Raw genomic sequence first — 20,812 nt, 5'->3', positions numbered from 1 at the left:
TCCATAGTAAAGCATGTGTAAGCACTTCAATCCTTTTTGTGGTTGAATATTTAATTGTATGCATATACCACAATTTGTTTATCTATTCTTCCACTGAAAGACTTTTGGGCTATGTCCACTTTTTTGTGGATAATGCTGCTACAAACATGTGTACACATACTTGTTTGAATACCAGTTTTCCACTCTTTGGGGGTACACACCCAGAAGATGAATTGCAGATCATGTGATAATTCTATGTTTAACTTTTTGAGGAGCCACTAATTTCCACAGCAGCTAACCATTTTATATTTCCACCAGCAGTATACAGGGGTTCCAATCTCTCTATCTCCTTGCCAACCGTTTTTTTTTTTTTTTTTAATTGCTATTCTAAGTGAGTGTGAATTGGTACCTCATTGTGGTCTGCATTTCCCTAGTGACTAATGATGTTAAGTGTTTTTTCATATACTTGTTGTCCACTTGTATATCCTCTTTGGAGAAAGGGCTATTCAAGTCCTTTCTTCATTTAAAATAAACTTTTGAGGCCAACTGACATACAATATATTAGTTTCAGGTATAAAATGTAAAGATTCAATATTTATCTATATTGTGAAATGATCACCACAGTAAGTCTACTTAACATATCACCATAAGTTTACAAAATTTCTCGTGATGAGAACTTTTAAGATCTAGTCTCTTATTAAATATGCAATACAGTAACTACAGTCATCATGCTGTACATTAAATCTCCATGACTTTAACTGGTACTATGTACCTTTTGACTCCTCTTCATCTCATTTCACCTCCCACACCCCATCTCTGGCAACCATCAACCTGTTCTCAAAGAGTTGTTTGGTTGGTTTTTTAAGATATCACCTAAAAGTGAGATCACATGGTATTTTTCTCTGATTTATTTCACTTAGCATAATGCTCTCAAGGCTCATCCATGTTGTTGCAAATGGCAAGATTTCACTCCTTTTTGTGGCTGAGTAATATTCCTGTGTGTGTGTGTGTGTGTGTGTGTGTGTGTTTATCCATCATCATTAGACACTCAGGTTGTTTCCATGTCTTGGTTTCCATAAATAATGCAGCAATCCTTTGCACATTTTAAAATTGTGTTGTCTTTTTGTTGAGTTTTTAAGAGTTCTTTATATATTCTGGATGCTAAACTCCCTATCAAATATGTAATACACAAATATTTTCTACCACTCTGTAAGTTGCCTTTTCATCTTCTGGATAATGCCCTTCAATGCCCAAAAGGTTTTAAATGAAGTCCAATCTACTGGTTCCTTTTTGTTGTACATGCTTTTGGTGTGAAAGAACCTGTATCTACGAATCCATTGCCAAATCCAAGGTCATGAAGATTTATCCATATGTGTTTTAAGAACATTATATGACTTTAAAACCATAAAAGTTATATTAGAACAGTAAAATCTCTAATTAGATCACCGATTTTATTTTAAAACTATAAAATCTCTATTTAGATCCATTTTGAGTTAATTTTTGTATATGGTAGTATGTGGTAGGGGTCCCAGTTCTTTTTCATGAGAATATACAGTTTTCCCAGCACCATCTGTCAGAGATTATTCTTTCTTCATAGAATGGTCTTGGCACCCACATCAAAAAACTGGCCACAGATATATGGGTTTATTTCTGGACTCTCAAAATTTCTACTCCACTGATCTGTTTGTCTATCTTTATAACAGTATCATATTGTTTTGATTACTCTATCATTGTAGTAAGTTTTCAAATTGGGAGTGTGAGTTCTGCAACTCTGTTCTTCTCTTTTAAGACTGTTTTTAATATTTAGGGCTCCTTGCAATTCCATATGAATTTCATAAGGACAAAAACCAGAATTTTGCAAAAGACAGAATTTTGTAGATCATATTGGGTAGTGTTGATATCTTATCAATATTAAGTCTTCTAATCCATAAACATAGGCTGTTTTTTCATAGCTTTCAGTGCAAGTCTTTCATCTTCTTGGTTAAATGTATTGGTAGGTACCACAATGAATTATCACCTCCAATTACTGGATGGCTATTACTAAAAAGCAAGATATAAAACCCCCAAAACCAGAAAATAACAAGAGTTAGTGAGGAAGTAAAGAAATTTATTAGAACTCTTGTACACTGCTGGTGGGAATGTAAAATGGTGCAGCCATTGTGGAAAGCAGTTTAATGGTTCCTCAAAAAGTTAAACAGAATTACCATATGATCCAGCAACTCCACTTCTAGTGACATATACCAAAGAATTAAAAACAGGATTCAAACAGATCCTTGTATGTTAATGATCACAGCAGCATTATTCATAATAGTCAAAAGGCAGAAAACCAAAATGACCATCAACTGATGAATGGATAAACAAAATGTATAAACATATGTATATGTATAAACATAAAGCTGAGTATTATGCAACTACCATAAAAACTAATTAAATTATTATACATGCTACAAAAGGGATGACCCTGAAGATATTATGCTAAGTGAAATAAGCTAGACACAAAAGGACAAATACTATATGATTCTACTTGTATCAGTTACCTAGAAGAGGCAAATTCATACGAGTAACAGAAAGTAGAATAGAGATTATCAGGGGAAGGAGAAAGGGAAACTTTTTTAATAGGTACAAACCTTCTGTTTGGGGTGATGAAAAAGTTCAAGAAATAAATGGTGGTTATTGTTCAGAGTACTTAGCACTTCAGATGTACTTAGTGCCACTGAACTGTGCACTTCAATGGTAAATTTATGTTTTATCTATTTTACCACAATAAAGAATAAAATTGCCAAAAAGAGTGAATATGCTAACTGAAAGAAGCCTGACACAAAAGCCTCATACCTTAATGATTCCATTTATATGAAATTCTTAAAAAGGCAAAACTACAGTGACAGCAGAATGGTTGCTGGAAGTGGAGAGATGAACTACAAAGAGAATGATGAAAATTTGGGGGATGATAGAAATAATCTGTATTTTGATTGTGGTGATAGTTATACAACTAGATACAGTCGTTAAAATACATCAAACTATACACTTAAATCTGATGAATTTTATTGCATGTAAATTATACTTCAATAAAGTTCATTTAAATAGAGACCTGAGGTGGTCTAGCCCTATGTAATCATTTCAGAGAAAAAAAAAAAAACTGAGTCTTTGAATATCAAAAGTCACACAATTAGCGAAACAGTCTGACTAGAATTCAGTCCCATAAATGAAATCCAAAGCTCTTTAGATCATATAAAATGACACTACTGTAATAGAGGGTGATGGTGGTGGATGACTATATTGGTAATTCAATACCTCCTCCTGGAATAAAGGTTTGAAACCTTTATCTGAGATCTGAAGAATTCATGAGGTTATATTGGAAGGTTGAAATCAAAACATATAGCAACATATGTTCACTTCCTACCACTCGTATGCTCACTACTTTGCAAAGCAACTACTCCTTTTGTCAAAATCCAATGAGTAAGATTTTGTATCCATGGACCTTAAACACATTCTGCTCTCTGAAGCAATATCAAAAAAGGCTAATCACATTTCCATAAGATCACTCCTCAAATACTTGTAAATGACTCTATTTATGATGTTCTCATAAAGTCTTCTTTAGTACAGTCTAAAAATATCCAGAGGTGCCACAGTCTTTCCTATACTGGCTACAATGCGGTGTGTAGGCAATGCACATGAGTTTTGGTTTTCTTTTACTTTTTTTTTTTAAGATTTTATTTATTTATTTGACAGAGATCACAAGTAGGCAGAGAGGCAGGCAGAGAGAGAGAGAGAAAGGGGGAAGTCCCCGCTGAGCAGAGAGCTCAATCCCAGGACCCTGGGATCATGACTGAGCTGAAGGCAGAGGCTTTAACCCACTGAGCCACCCAGGCACCCCGAGTTTTGGTTTTCAAACGAAAAACACTAAAAAATTTTTTTTCTGCAAGTTACTTAGAATTAAATTGGATCTTCCAGGAAGACTACTTGGGATGGGGATGGGAAGGGTAAACTGTATTGCATTACTGGCCAATTCCTGATTTCCTATCACTTAAAATTCCTAGGTCTTTGTTTTATAAAGCATCACTAAGACATCTCTCTGAATTTGAAAATTAAGGGCAAGGCTATAGATTTATTTCTGTAAAATAACCTTTTATTTTTGTTTCTTATTCTGAATATACTTTTTTTTTAAAGATTTCATTTATTTATTCATGAGAGACAGAGAGAAAGAGAGGCCTCTAGAGGCAGAGGCAGTGGGAGAAGCAGGCTCCCTACACCAGGACTTGATTCCATGGGATCATGACCTGAGCTAAAGGCAGATGCTTAACCACTCAGGTGCCCCTGAATATACTTTAAACGTATTTTGGAATCTTTATTCACTGTGTAACATATTAGCTACATTTCTAAAATATTTCATGTATAAAATTATTAAACATACCTTGAATATAAGGGTTTAGTAACATTAAAATACTTGGAAGCATAGGTTTAGGAGACAAAGACATCTCTGATATATTTTTGCTTCATCATGGATAACCTCTTGACATAGTTAATCATATATAAAACCAATTAAGTTTACTATTTTCATCTATATTTCTCTACCTTAACCAGAAAGATACCATGAGAGTACCTAACAAATTACTTTTAAAATTACACTTATGGCATTTTAAAGTTTTTCTTTACTGCAGAAACAAAGTCAGTTTTGACTTATACATAGTAAATTCCCTTTTAAAAAGTAAAAGTCACTTTTCCAATTGTTTATAAACCAGATGTTCTAGGAATTTTTAATGACGCATCATCAAAGTCACTGGTTCTTTTTTCAGATATCTAAACATTATTACTTAAAGAGCTATGTTTTGCCCACCTCAAAGTCTTCAGTATCTCTTATTTTCTAAAATCCTTTAAAGACAATAAAATTCTTGTATTCCTGTATTTTGCAAACTATTTTATTATCTAGAAATATGCATTTGCTTTGAAGTTAGAAATTTAACCAAGGCTCTGTTATTTTTGCCTGTTTTGTATATCACTGCTTTATATGTTTGTTTTACATTTTATTCCAGTCTAGAAGAATGTCTGCCAAGTGAGGAAACAAAAATGTAAACAAAATCAAAGTAGATTGCATTCTACTTGTTGTATTTTAGCTCCACAATGTGAGTCTATCTTGTCTCTGAAACAGCACAGAGATTCTTTTGTTATATTTTATTTTCTAAAGTTTCAGTTCATTCTGGCCATTTTTGCTTGCCCGTTTTACTTTTTTCACCATAAACAAGCTTTCTTATTTTTATGTCCTATAAGCCTCAATATTTGAAAAAGCATGCAAAAAAAGCTAGTAATTCGTGATTCTAATGGATTATGACTGTAGCTTCTGCTAAATGAAAACAAAACACTTACTATCTTTCCTTATAACAAAAGCACATTACATTGATAACTCAGTTTAACCTAAACCCAAACAGAAACTCCCAATTCTGTTTCTTCTATTTTTTATGCTTTGATATTGACACTTCATACAAAGGCAGGACAAAACATTTGCGTTCCCAACTTTTTTTTTTTAAGATTTTATTTATTTATTTGATAGATAGAGATCACAAGTAGACAGAGAGGCAGACAGAGAGGAGGAAGCAGGCTCCCTGCTGAGCAGACAGCCCAATGTGGGGCTCGATCCCAGGACCCTGGGATCATTACCTGAGCCGAAGGCAGAGGCTTTAACCCACTCAGCCACCCAGGTGCCTGCATTCCCAACTTTATAATATTCTTTTTTTTTTTTTTTTTAAAGATTTTTATTTATTTATTTGACAGACAGAGATCACAAGCAGGCAGAGAGGCAGGCAGAGAGAGAGGAGGAAGCAGGCTCCCTGCTGAGCAGAGAGCCCGATGCGGGGCTCGATCCCAGGACCCTGAGATCATGACCTGAGCCGAAGGCAGCAGCTTAACCCACTGAGCCACCCAGGCGCCCCCCAACTTTATAATATTCTTTCACCACCTTTCTATTCATTTTTCTTAACGATCTTCATTAACATTATAGAAAAAAAAATTTTTTTTCAATTGTTAATTTCTTCTTGCTTTCAGTTTTCTGATATCCATAGCCAGATTATGATGGTGTTTCTTAATTTTACTGAATAAAAGTAATGTCCAACTTTGAAGTAATTCTATTTGCGTTCCTGACCCACGTAGAGTTCTAGATTTAACATAACCTTTTCTGCCTACTCCTGTTACAGTCTAACTCCTGAGAACAGAAAACTGAAACAAGAAACAATATCTTTTTAAAAATAAACAGCTGGCTTTTCTTTTTAGCCCTCATATCCTTGATTAAGATTACACTAGTCTGAATTTGCCAATGGAAAATGCTGTCTAAGCTGCAAAATACCTGAGAATAGCTGTTTAGTAACCTAAATTAGTTAACATAACTTTTTAAAAGTTCCTTTTTTCATTTTGAAATTTCTCTCCTCTTGAAAAAATGTAAACATATATCTTAAACCACAATTTGAGGTCTTGATGTAGGAAGTTAAGGCTGTAGTTTTTTATAAGACATAAATCCCCACATTATCAAACTTTAGTGAGATAATTACATATATTCTTCATGTTGGATAATATTTCATCTGCACAATTAACAAGAACTAGCTGGAGTTAAGAATCAAAAATAACCCATGGTAAAATACCAATATGAAACAGATTTCTAAAACCTAAGAAGCAGGTCTGATCAACATCACTTATTTTCTGTTACTTAAAATATAATGTAAGAAAAGAAAATATTACCTATTTCTAACAAAACTGTGTGGACAGAGAAAGAATGTTAGAATGAAGAGTCATTAGACAACAATAAGACCACTAAGTATTAGAGAATATAAAACTGATTAAGAATTCAATTAAAGTAGAAAACAAAATTACTTAAAACAAGAGCACAGAAGTTGTGCTTTAAAAAAAAAAAAAAAAGGCTTAAAGGGAAGGGGGATGAGAAAGGTGAGAAAAAGCACTACCGGACTCCTTACCCATTGTTGTTGGTGCTGGAGCTTCCTGATGGTATTTTCAGCTTGCTCCAGTTTAGCACTGGCCTCATCACTCTGCTGTTTGATGGTGGCCAACTCCCGTTTTATGAGGTAGTTTTCCTCAGCCTCCTGGGCTCTTGTCACTTGTCCCTTAGGACATAATTTGTGTGTGTGTAAAGCAATTTAGGATAGATTCAAGAAAGACTGCCTTTGTGAGGTTTAGTTATTTACTGTGATATGTTAAAAAAAAAAAAAACCCTCAGAGAACAGAACAACCTAAGTAATTATTAAGCAGCAGCTCATTATTGCTCCAGCAAATTTTGGGAAGCTAAATTAAAAAAATTATCTGATAATCTTAAGAACAATTCTTCGTTCAGTCAATAAAATTCAATTCATGCAATATTACTGAGTTGTACATGCAGGACTAAAATTTTCAATGTAGTTAATTTCGCAGAATCCACTGATTGACATTTTGGAATAAATACTTTAAGGTTAGCTTTAAAACGTGCAAAAGGTGTTTAATAAACCAAGATAACACACTGTTATCAAAAATTAAGTTTACACACATATAACCAGCCCAAAAAATTATTTCTAGGAAAATGCATGTAAAATTCATGCATTAAAATGTGAATTTCTAGGTTTAGGACTTTCTTTAGAAGTAAAGTTAGAGAAAATGCTAAAAAAAAACAAAAACAAAAACAAAAACTATACCTGTATCAATCTATCTGCCAAGGAAGCACTTTCCTACAAAAGGAAAAATTCAGATAGAAATTTAAGAGAAAGAAATAAAATAAAGGTGCACAAAATTAGGAATAAGAAGAAAAAAGCATACCCAAATTCCATCTACTTTTCATTGTAATTAAGATAGATATTTAGATTTGATTTTAAGGCTATTTACTGTGTTTATTATTCTTAACCTTTAAGAAAAATATATCAAAATAAGGATAGACTACAGAAAATCATATGCTTCTAGAAGACCAAACACAAATTCCAAGATGTTTTTCATAATTTGAGACAAGCAAATAGCTTCTTTTTAAAGCATAGTTTTAAGTCTTCATGTTTGGAATCAGCCATATTGTCAAACAACTTATAGGAAAGGGAGAAGGAATTTGAGTAAGCAATTCCACTTATAAAGTGTGACAGCAATTTGTACAACAGCAACTTCCAAAGAAGCGAAGCAAGGAAAATATGACAAATGAAAATAATAAGCTCAACATAATAAACTATAGCAATAACTCAATAATTAAACATTTTGGTTACAGAATTTAACTAATACATAAGTATTTATAGAATTTGAAGCACTACAGGACAGACCTAGGCTATGTAAGCCTGTAGAAAGGTACTTAATTTTCTAGAAGTAAAATCCAAACTTAACACTTTCCTATAGCACCTTTATCTTTCTGACGGTTCAGTGAAATAAAAACATTTTCTCTGTGAAAATAGCTCATTCCAAAGATAAAAGACTACCTAAGAAGACAGATATTATAAACTGAATATTGAGTGGAAAAAACAATATGCAATTAGAACAACTTAACTAAAAAAAGCTCAACGTTTTTACAGAGTCACCAAAAGAGTAAAATTATTCTCAAAGCAACTCTAATAAGATGAAGGAAATACAGGAAAACTATTTTTGACTTAATATAATGTACCTGAAATTATTATACAACCAAAAGACATGAAATAAACATCCTATCCTTGTGTGTGGTATGATGCTTTCAAACAAAAGACAAATAACCAAACTATCCATATCTTCATGTTTTCTCTCTTGAATATTGATCTGTAGATTTTCAAGGAAGATTTTAACCATATCATTTATTAACCTACTTACTCTCATCTTTTGTTTAAAAAAAAAAAAAAAGCCCTTCCAAACGCCAAAAGAGTTTGTGAATTCAGGTTTTTCTTTTAATAAACCAAAACTCTTAGACTATACTTTTTTCTTATAGCATCAGAACAAGACTATAATAGACATTACATCAAAAGCACAATATTAAAAATAATCCAAAACTTTCCACATTTGCCCAGTTATTTTATATGAAACAGAAAGGAAGAAAGAGGTAATAAGTAGTATCAAAATAAGTCTGAGAACCAAATGTTTAATTTAATTTTAATTGAAAATCAACACCATGGTGAATTTATATATGAGAAATCAGTCAGTCATTCTGACTAAACTAAAAGGAATCCTAAGCCTTAAAGGAATCACTGACACATTTAATACGTGGCTAGAAAGTCAAGGTAACATTTGAAAGTCATTTTTAAAATACTATATAGAATGAATTCTCAATTAGGTTACCTCTAAAGAATGTACTTTTTAGAGATTATATGTAAAGAAAACAAATCAATATGTTACTCTAACAATAACCTTAATTAAAACTTTAACCTTAAAGTTCAAGGACTCATAGTGATCAATTTTTATTAATGACAAGTTATTTAGTTAAGTAGTAAGCTAGGCAAGCTAAGCAGTTAATATCACAACTTTGGAGACGTGATGGATTTCTTGTAACTTTATTCAAATAAATAGAAAATAGTACTGTGCATTCAACAGAAACTTTCATAAGTAGTTATTTACTTACTTTTTCTAATGTTTCAATGCGCTGTTTTAAAAGTCTATTTTCTGTGCGTAACCTCTGCAAAAAAAAAAAAAAAAGAAAAGGAAAAAAGAAAAAAGAAAAGAAAGAAACAACAAAAAAAGAGGTTTGTTTGCAAGCATTCCTGAGGAAAAGATACTTAAATCGTAATCCTTAAAATATACCACCTTTTATAAATAGGAAAGCTAAGGAATGGTTGGTTATTATTGTCTGTCAAACTCCTATAGGCTCAGAGTAGGAAATATATAGTAAAGGAAATGAAATTTATCACTCCAGCTGTGAATGAATTTTAGATATATGCTACAGTACATGTAGAAATAACCTCTTTCTTTAAAGTACCTACCATGACTCATAATCAACATTTTCTTATCTGTCTTAACATCTCCATTAGATAGAAAAGACTCTAACTCATTTACCTCCTACAGATACTATCTACACAAACAGTACTCAAATGTTTAACAAATAAACAAATAAGAAATCTGAAAAATGCAGCTCATAGGATATTCAGAACTAGACCAGCCTTCATCTATGCCTTATATATGCAAAGCTACAAAATTCCTTACATTCTAAAAATAAAAAGATTGAGTTGTTTTCATTGAATTAATTATTTATAAGTTGTTGTGACCTTAAAAAAAAAAATGGAGGCACCTTGCTGACTCAGTCGGTAGAGTATGGGACTTAATCTCAAGGTCATGAGATCAAAGCTCCATGTTGGACATGGAGCCTACTCAAAAAAAGAGTAAAAATTTTTAAAAAAATACCAAAATTAAAAATATGAACAGTTCTGATTACTAGTATTTTCTTATAGTTCAAAAAGCAAAACCAGATTTGGAGTATCTGGGTAGCGCATTTGGTTAAGAGACTGACTCTTGGGTTCAGCTCAGGGCCTGATCTCAGGGTCCTGAGATCAAGCACCATGTTAGGCTCTGCACTCAGCACAGAGTCTGCTTAAGACTCTGTTCTTCCTCTCCCCTTTCCCCCCTTCCCACACACTCTCTCTCTCAAATACAATAAATCTTTAAATGATAAAAAGAAAGTAAAACCAGATTTAAAAAAAAATCTTCACCTAACCATTCAATATCTGACTCCCCAAACCCTATCAAATTACTATTAAGTATTAAAACTAAAACACTCTACATAAAAAGTCATCTTCTTGCATATTCCATTAACATTTTCATATAAATCCTGATATGTTATAACTTCATTTTAGAATCCTTGGAGTTACTTCTCCATTTTGCCATCATTGAAATTTCAAATTTCCCTTACCTTTTGTACAAATTTACCCCAGAACTTAATCCAGCCTTCTTCCAACCCTACCATCCTCTAAACTCCTGCTTTTAAAAATGTCTTCCTCGAGGACCCCTGGGGTGGCTCAGTTGGTTAAGTGACTGCCTTCGACTCAGGTCATGATCCTAGACCCAGGATGGAGTCCCTCATCAGGCTCCCTGCTCAGCAGGGGGTTTGCTTCTCCCTCTTACCCTCCCCCCTCTCCTGCTCTCTCATGCTCTCTCTCAAAGAAATAAAATCTTAAAAATCATAACTTTATTTAACACAGAGTTCTTTTTGTCTCTCCCCTTCATTCATCCTTTTTAAATGCCTTTATGCCAAGTTTTTCAGTGATAATTTATTAGGTTTTATCCTATTTCCCAGATGTTTTTATTCCTATTTTAAGTGGAATTTCTTTTTCTAAGATATATTTTTAAGTTAAATATTTTTATTTTTTTAAGATTTTATTTATTTATTACAGTGAGAGAGAGCACAAGCTGGGGGAGCGGCAGGCAGAGGGAAAGGGAGAGGGAGAAGCAGGCTTCCTGCAGAGCAGAGGGAACCTGATGTGGGGTTCAGTCCCAGGACTCTGGGTCATCCCAGGACCCTGAGATCATGACCTGAGCTGAAGACAGTCGCCTAACCAACTGACCCACTCAGGCACCCTTTTTCTAAGATATTTTGATACATAGGAAAATTGATGACTAAAATCTATCATTTGATTGAATTCTCATTAATTTTTGACTACCTATCTTTTTAATTACATTTGCCAGAGTAACTGAAGAGTATTTTCTAAACTTTAAAGTGAAAACCATAAAGAGGGAGACAGATACATACTTAAAAAAAAAAAAAGAGAGAGAGAGAGAGACTTTTGACCTATCTAATTAGAAAAGAGAAAAAAAATTAGAAAAGAGAAAATGAAGAGTGAGAGCAAAAATGAAATACCTAATATAAGCAAGGTGTTAGTGGAATGGAAACTCACTGCCAAAAAGAACATACCCTGGAAATACTCTTTAGGAAATTTACTGAAAAATACTAATATCCTATAATTAAATAATTCTACTCTTTACAACTGGCTAAGAAAACATAAGGTGTCGAAAACTTTATATACAAACATGCTAACTATACTTGCTATTTTAATGGTGAAAAATGATTAAAAAAAAAAAAAAACCAGAATATCCCCAAATGGGGAAATTTCAGTTTCTAACAACCCACTTTATTCTTGCTGTTTTATTCTTATTCATTTTATGAAAGAACCCAAACTCAATAATCTTCCTCATTGAGACAATCCATTGATCCTACCAACTCTCCATTGTCCCTCACTCTGATGTGCTCTCTTCCCTCTTTATAATATTTAATTTCCTATCATTACAGATGTTCCATTCCTTTTATCCTCCCCTCTGCCCTCTCTTCCTTAGGAGATAGCATAGTTGCCTGATAAAACCACCACTCTGGGTTAACATACTGACAACTCTGTATCTGCGCCTATGTTGGTAAATATAATTGAAGGAAAATAAAACAATGAAGTTTGTTTAAATTAATTCAGTTTAATTAAATTCAGTTGGACTACTAATGTGCCCTAGCAGCAATAATGTGTTTTCTTAGACCATGCCTTCTCTCACCCTCTCACACCCCTAATTCATACCTGTTCCTCTCTTCAAATCAGGATCCCTTCACCCCACTGTCACTCTCAAATGACAATCTTGTTCCCAATTTCACTGAAAGAACTGAAGCAGTAAGAACAAACCTTTGCAAGCTCCCACAACTACATCCTACCTCTTACCTACATTCTTCCCATTTATTTTAGGTTCTCTCTTGTTCTTATGGATTAACTATCCACACTAGGAGACCTTATCTCCTACTATGGGGTAAATCAAAACCGTGCTGACCCTAGCAATTACCCTCTGCCATTCACACATCACCAGTTTTTCCTACGTGGTTATCACCATGAAAACGTAGCTATTTTTCCCATCTTAATGAAAAATAAAGAAAAATCAAAATCCCCTTAACATCATGACCCTAAGCTACTGTCCCATTTCTCTCTTCTTTATAGCAAATTCCCTGAAAGATATCTATACTCCCTATCTCCATTTTTTTCTAGTTTCAATCAAGTTTTAGTTCCCACTATTTCTCTGCTCTTTTCCAGCTTACCTCCACGCTGACAAATTCAATGATTATTTCTCCATCCTCAACTCACAAGAATACTCTTTAGCACTGACAGAAAAATCCTTCTCTTTCTAAAACTCTTTTTTTTTTTTAAGATTTTTATTTATTTATTGAGAGAAAGGCAGTGAGAGAGAGCATGAGCGAGGAGAAAGTCAGAGGGAGAAGCAGACTCCCCATGGACCTGGGAGCCCGATGCGGGACTCGATCCCGGGACTCCGGGATCATGACCTGAGCCGAAGGCAGTCGTCCAACCAACTGAGCCACTCAGGCGTCCCTCTAAAACTCTTTTTTCTCGTGCCTTTAGGACACTTAGACTTCGTGTTCTCCTGCTTTGCTCTCATCTTTCTAACTTAAATGTTGGCTTATGATCAGGCTCAATTCTTGAACTCTCTTCTCTCATCTACACTCATTCCCCAAGTAATGTCATCCACTCTAAAAGGCTTTTACTATCATCATTCTGCCAATAACTTCCAAATTTATATTTTGAGCCTGCCCTACCTTAAATTCCACTCGGAATATTCAAGAAGCTACTCTGAATATCTCCTTGGGATCTGATTCTTAAATTATCTCAAACTAGGCTCTTGATACTCCTTCCCAAAGCAGAACCTCCTGCAGACTCCCCCATCTCAGGTACTGCGAACTCTGTCTCCCTACTAAAGCCAAAATGCTTAATTCCTATTTCTCTCATACCTCCACAATCAACTTATCAGCTTTATCTTTAAAGTCTATTCAGAATCCAATCACTTCTAACCACCTCAGTCCAAGCCACCATTATCTGTTGCCTGTAGTACTTCATCAGCCTTCCTATCCCCTGCAATCTACTCTCAACATACCTTCTCCTCCATTGAAAACCCAAATGGCTTTCTAGGTTCAAAGTCAAAATCTTCACATGTTCAACAACAGCCAACTCCTGTTACTTTCCTGATCATGTATACTGTCCCATCCACAATGGTTTCCTTACTATTTCTCCCTGGGCACATTCCTGACTGTCTGTCAGACACATTCCTACTCTCCGTCCAGATATCTATTTATCTAGCTCGCTCACTTCCTTCAGCTATTTATTCAAAAGTAATCCAGTCAACTTCTCTAAATTTTCAATCCAAACACCATCATTTTACTCTCCCTTCCCAGATGTATTCTTTTCTCTGTTTAACACTTAACCTCATCAAAATATTATATATTTTACTTTTCTGTTTATTGTCTGACTCCCATACTAGAATGTAAGCTCCATGAAGGCAGAAAATTGGTCTATTTCAGCAAAACGTTTCAAGTGCCTAGAATAATGTTTGGACATGTAGTAGGCTCTACAAACACCTAAAATGGATGACTTGAATAAATTACGTTACTCTATCACCCCCATTGGATATTATTATACAGCCATTCTTTTTTTATTGAAAGCTTATGATGCCACAGAAAAATGGGCATCTGAATCTTTCTTACATCACAATATATTAAGTCTTTTTTGGAAAGCAGCACAGTGTATATATACATTGAAGAGTATGTATGGGTCTCAGAAAAACATAAATCAGATTTCAAATCCTTGACTTTCACCATTTTCTAGCAATGTGACCACTAGCATATTTTTTGAGCTTTTTGAAGCTCAAAAAGACAAGGATAAGAACCTTCTCATAAGGTTATTAAAGGCATAAAAGTAGATGATACATGTAAATGACCCCTTACATATTAAGTGTTAAATAAATGTGTCAATACTAACATTTCATACTGATTGTTAAATGTAATGCCTGGATGACTCATATAACATTTCTCATGTTTTCCTTTTTTACACCAGGCAGTGAATACACAAGTGTTTTTATATTATTCTTTTTCAGCATATCTGGAACACTTCATAATTTTTAAATTAAAAAAAAAATTTGAACTTCTGACTAAAAACCAGTCAGAATCTCTAACTGTTCCCATTTGCAGGGCTTAAATCTCTACATCCCAAAGCACAAAATTTAAATATGAATGTTAGATTATCAGCTCAACTGTCAGTCTTAAATAGAATGGGGGAATAAAGGTTTTCTTTAAAGATTTGTGAGGTACCCTAATATAAACTAGAATTTTAATTTTTCTTACCTCCTCCCCCTCACCTGAAAGAGCAATAGATTGGAAAAGGATACTGAGAAAGCTGTTTCTATTAATAAAAAATTTCACACAATAAAATGTAAGATTCTCCATATAAAACAATTACTATCAAAATCTTTCTGTAACACTTTTAGAAAAGGGTTGGAAAATACTTAAAAGTTACACCTTCATCACAGAGCCTCCAGATATAATTCTTAGACAAAAAGGTCCACAACCCAAAGGTCTTAGAATTTTAAGTAAAAAAAAAAAAAAAAAAAAAAAGGAAACTTTATCAATGGCAGATTTTTTACTTCCACACCAAAACATCAAATAATTTATTAATCATACCATTTGCCTGTATAAAAAACAGTTTAAGATTATCTCTCTGAAGGCTCTGAGAAGGACTAAGGCAAGAAAGCATTAGTTTGAGAGAGCTCATTCCCTTGTTTTTATAAGGGACCCTAGAAAGAAGGGAAGAGAGTGTGCCTAAGGAAGTGGCATTTCCCATTTTAGAGAAAGCCTCCAATAATACATGGCTAACTATCTGTAATGCAGTGGTCATCTGATTATGACTGAGATGAGTTGCCAGGTCCAAGTCAAAAATCAGACATACCCAAGCTTATATAAAGTAAAAAAAAGAAAGTGCAGTCCCACAAAAATGGTCATGGCTTTGCCCTTTTAGGTGGCAGGAGGAATAAAGAAGGAGATGAAAATGGTTTGAGAATAAGAAAAAAATATGTGGAAACAAAATTTTGTAAAAAGAACAAACTACCTTTGAGATGAGCAGATTTTATTTACCAAATGTGATACTAACTTTTTGAACTTTCATTCTCCCCCACCCCCCAGTTTCATTTCTATGAACACTTTGTGCCATCTGTTTTTTCCCAAGACATATGGAGCTGGCATATTCAGAAGGATTCTGTGAGGTATATTAACCATAAATTTCTCCCAAAACTGAAATTTGAGAAAAACTGCAAATACAAGCTAAATTGTGCTAAAGATCTTTCTGAAAAGGCCTCTTAGTATTCCTACTCTTCGTGTGATTTAATTTTAGAAGAAAGTTCTTTAAGAGCAAAGACTGTTCATAGAACTGTGATTTTTTTTTTTTTTTTTTGCAATGACATAGCATGGTGACATGAACAGGATGGCTTCCCATCCTCAGATTCTTGATTTGCAGTTCCGAATATTCGTGGTATGCGATAACCCATACTCTCTCCCCACTCATCAGGATGACGTACTTTTCTACTTTCAGTAGGTTGAAGTGGAGGGTATGATTTAATGTTACTCTTACTCATGATACCTAAAAGAAAAGCAAATAGTAGAGCAGCAGTTGGGTGACATAATTTTTAAAAAGGAGGGACAAACATCCACAAGGGTCTTTTCTTTCTTTCTGAAAAATGTAGAAGTATCTATTTCCATTTAATAGGGAATACTGATAGAAATGAAAATAAAACATCTAGAAAAGGGAAATAGATGAGAGAAAGGTCACACAGAAACAAAGGAGAGGTTTCTCTGAGGAGGTTTGAGGCTCTTGAGAAGGACCATGGCAAGAAAGAATACCAATTTCATAAAACTCATTCCCTTACTTGTAAAAAGGGCCCGTAGATGTGAGTAGTGAAGAGGTACTTTATAGCAAAAGTGATTAAGTCACGGCTAAATAATCATAAGTAAGGTGGTCATCTAATGTCTTGCCAGGTTCAAGTCAAAACTCAGACACATCCAAATGTAGAGTTTAAAAAAAAAAGGGGGGGAGAGTCACTCAAAACTTGTTCCTTTATGTTTTTTGTGGGGTTTTGGTTTTTTTTTTGGAAGGGGGAGATTACAGACAAAAAGATAAGAAATAGGATCAGTGAGTCAATGAGTTTCTTCACTAACTCCTGCTTCTACTCATTATCTCCATCCTGAAATGTCAACATAAAACCTATAGAACTTTCCTTAACTTCCAGCTGAATAATGCCAAAGATCCTCAACTTAAGAACTTCTGACCTACAGGGGATATAAATAAAAATTTTAAGGTATACATAGGAATTTATATATCCCTCAAAATTGGCAATATACCTGGTTCCTATAGAGAGTTCAAAAGTATAACCTTTGCTTAGAGATTAGAAAATTGAATTAGTCCAAGTTTCCTGAAGCTCTAGGGCAGCCGTAATTAGTTCTGGTGCAATGATTTGCTCTATTTGGTGTACCTCAAACTACACTGCTGCTAGTCTATGTACATTATAGATAGACTTCTCCATATTTTAAAAAACATGCTTAAATGAATTGGTCATTATCTTCCCCGTAGAAGTATTTTCTCTTGACGACCCACCAACAAATCTAGAAACAGCTGTTCTCACACTAGAATTAAAACCACTTGTTGCATTATTCTGGATTTTGAAGTGTCTATTTTTAACTATAACATAGTGGGATGATAAATAAATTCATCAGTAAGTAATAAACATCGCTGTTAAATGTGTTACAGGAAATAGATATATCAACATAACCAAATGACTGACTTTAATAAGTTTATGTTTGGCACTTTAAAAAAGTCCTGAGATGCTTACTTTAATTTCAACTTGCTCTTCCATTTCTTTAGTTTTTATTGTAGTGTATTCCTTTTCAAGCCTAAGGAGGAAAAAAAAATTAACAATATGTTCTTATTTAGTTACTAAATTATAAAATTTTAACCTATTTATTAACACAAAATATAATTCCAGTAGGTACCCCCAACTTATAAATTGAGATACTTGATATTAGAAAAATAATCTGAATAATTACATGGATTCTTACCTAAAAAACTATTTCACAAATAACAAAAATGAGAACCACACACAAATAAACTTTAGAAAGTGAAATATATAAGGCATTTAAGAACTGAGTATATAGATTCTATTTAGCCCTAAACTTATAAAAAGAACTATCATTCTTCCTCAGATAAAAATACAATGGTTAAAATCCACTTTAACTGAGAAAAAAAAAAAAGTACTAAAAATGGTATTAAAGTTATAATGGGGAAAGAGGAACAATTCTTTTTTAAAGATTTTATTTATGAAAAAAAAAATTTTATTTATGTATTTGAGAGAGTGAGACAGAACAAGTAGGAGGAGCAGCATAGGAAGAGGGAGAAACAGGCTCCCCAATGAGCAGGGAGCTTAATGTGGGGCTTAATCCCAGGACCCTGAAATCATGACCTGAGCCAAAGGCAGACATTTAACTGACTGAGCCACCAGGGTGTCCCGGAAAAGCTCTTTCCAATAAAAGGATTCCTGAACACTGAAAGAGTGAGGCAAATAAAAAATCACCATGAAAAAATAGTAATAATAAAAATAAATTAAATAAATTAAAAATCACCATTAGAATTCTCCCAGAAGCAAGAAAACCCCCATAGGCAAGGAAAACCAGTGGAAGCTAAAATTAGTAGGTAAAAAGTGTAAGCACAGTCTTAAAGTATCTCTCAAAATATTTAGATATTACCAAGGGAAAAACAGTAGATTTGTACTACAGTATCTTGACAGCACCTGAGCTAACTGATCAAGGTTAATACTACTAATAATACATGTTGATATCAAGCACCCCTTGTTAAGATGTACTGAGAAAGGTACCTCACCTCCATATCCTTCCCAAGAACGTATATCCTCAATCTAATCAAGAGAAATCATCAAACTCAAATCAGCAAACCCACTGACTGGCTCACTTCAGAAATATCAAGGTCATGAAAGATAAAACTGAAGAACTGAAGAACTGTCACTAACTATAGAAGAGTAAGAAATGACAAATGCAAGGTACTACATTTATACTACTGTAAGTATAAAATTATCTTTACAAAAATTTATAGGTGGGAAAAGTTATTCCCACCAAGTTATTTTTAGATCTTACTCTGGGCCAAAAATGTTAATAACAAGTTTAACTACTCCTAATACTAAAAACCTAGGCCCCCAAAACTTAGAGCTGTCAAAAATCAAATTCTCCCTCAAAGGAGAAAAACCTATTATTTACCATATATAAAATTTAACTCACAATAACTTTTTTAATGTGATAAAATACACATAGCAAAATTTACCATCATAACCATTTTCAGCTACACAGTTCAGTGGTATTAAATACATTTATAATGTTGTACAGCCATCACCATCATGTGCATTGTTCTGTTCTTTTCATCAACTGAAATTCTATACCCTTAAATAAGAAAACCCATTCCTCTCACCAGGTCCTGGCAACAACCATTTTACATTCTGTTTCTATAATTCTGACATTAAGTATATCATATATATGGAATCACACAGTATTTGTACCATTGTGAGGAGCTTATTTTACCCAGCTTAAAGTCCCCCGGGTTCATCTATATTATACCTGTGTTGAGCATCTTTTTATGTACTTATTGTCGTTTGTATTTCTTCTTTGGAGAAATGTCTATTCAAGTCCTTTGCCAATTTTTGAATCCTCTTGTGTTTTTTGCTGCTGAGTTTTAGGAGTTCTCATACACTGTGAATATTAATCATTTATCCAATACATGCTTTCCAAGTATCTTCTCCCACTTTTGAGTATCTTTGGATGTGCAAAATTTTTAAATTTTTCACAAAGTTCAATTTATCTATTTTGTATTTTGTTACTTGAACCTTTAGTGTCAAATCCAAAAAGTCATTGTCAAATCTAATTCAAGCTTTTTGTCCAATGTTTTCATCTAAGAGTTTTACTGTTTTAGTTCTTACATTTAAATGTTTGATCCGACTTATATTGTGAATATGATATAAAAAAGGGTCCAACTTTGTTTTTCTGCATGTGACTATCCAGTTTTCCCAGCATCCTTTGTTAAAAGACAGACCTTTCCCTACTGAATGGTCTTAGCACCCATCAAAAATCATCTTGGGAGATTTCTTGGGTCTATTCCATTGGTCTAGATGTCTATCTTTATTCTAGTACCCTGTTTTGATTATGATAGCTTTATAGTAAGCTTGGAAATCAGGAAGTATGAGTCCTCCAAGTTTTTGGTTCTTTTTCAAGATGGTTTTAGCTATTTGGGTCCTTTCAGTTTACTAATGAAGTTTAGGATGGAGTTTTCTATTTTTGCAAAAAATAACGTTTTAAGAGAGACTTCAGCTCACTCCATAGATCATATTGGGTAATACTGACGTGTTAACAATATTACATTGTCTTCCAATCAATGAACATAGAATATGCTTTTATTTATGTCTTAATATCTTTCAGAAATGTCTGCAGTTTTCATTGTATACATGTTTCACTTCCTTGGTTAATTCTCCATATTTTATTCTTTTTGATGCTATTGTAAATGGAATAGTTTTCTTAATTCCTTCTATGTTATTCATTGTTAAGGTATAGAAATGCAACTAACTTTTTGTGGGTTGACTTTGTAACCTACTATTTTGCTGCACCCATTAGCTGTTTTTTGTAGAAGGGTTTTTCTACATAAAAGATTATGTTGTCTGTCAACTGAGATAATCTTAATTTTTCTTTTCCAATTTGGATTTTTATTTTCCTCTTTATTTCTTTTGCTACTTCCAGTACTATGTTGAACAGAAATGGCAATATCAAGGATCCTTGCCTTGTTTCTGACCTTAGAGGGAAAGTTTTTAGTCTTTCACCATTGAATAAAATGCTCACTGTGGGTTTTTCATATATGGATGGCTTTTATTATGTTGAGGTAGTTGCCTTCTTTTCCTTCTCTGTTGAGTGTTTCAATCATCAAAGGATACTGAATTTTGTCAAATACATTTTATCTGTCATTTGAGATGATCCTCTTTTCTTTCCCTTTATTCTGTTAATGTGGTATATTACATTGAGCAATTTTTGTATTTGAAT

The 20,812-nt window shown here is 33.6% G+C and overlaps 1 protein-coding gene across 5 annotated transcripts in view; it reads right to left on the bottom strand.

Moving 5' to 3' along the window:
- Positions 1–20,812, bottom strand: part of EVI5 (ecotropic viral integration site 5) — a 187,713-nt gene that overhangs the window by 96,194 nt on the left and 70,707 nt on the right. For 3 of the 5 annotated variants that reach the window (XM_047726159.1, XM_047726157.1, XM_047726158.1), the window contains 4 exons: positions 17,560–17,620; positions 9,503–9,556; positions 7,644–7,676; positions 6,936–7,082 (listed from right to left, as the gene is read on the bottom strand). In XM_047726159.1, coding sequence (XP_047582115.1) covers positions 6,936–7,082; positions 7,644–7,676; positions 9,503–9,556; positions 17,560–17,620 — 295 coding nt within the window. The remainder of the gene's footprint in view (positions 1–6,935; positions 7,083–7,643; positions 7,677–9,502; positions 9,557–17,559; positions 17,621–20,812) is intronic. The other 2 variants (XM_047726161.1, XM_047726162.1) reach the window with 2 other exon arrangements.

Source organism: Lutra lutra, chromosome 4, assembly GCF_902655055.1.
Source record: "Lutra lutra chromosome 4, mLutLut1.2, whole genome shotgun sequence".
Classification (NCBI taxonomy): domain Eukaryota; kingdom Metazoa; phylum Chordata; class Mammalia; order Carnivora; family Mustelidae; genus Lutra; species Lutra lutra.
This window is presented reverse-complemented; position numbering and strand designations above follow the sequence as displayed.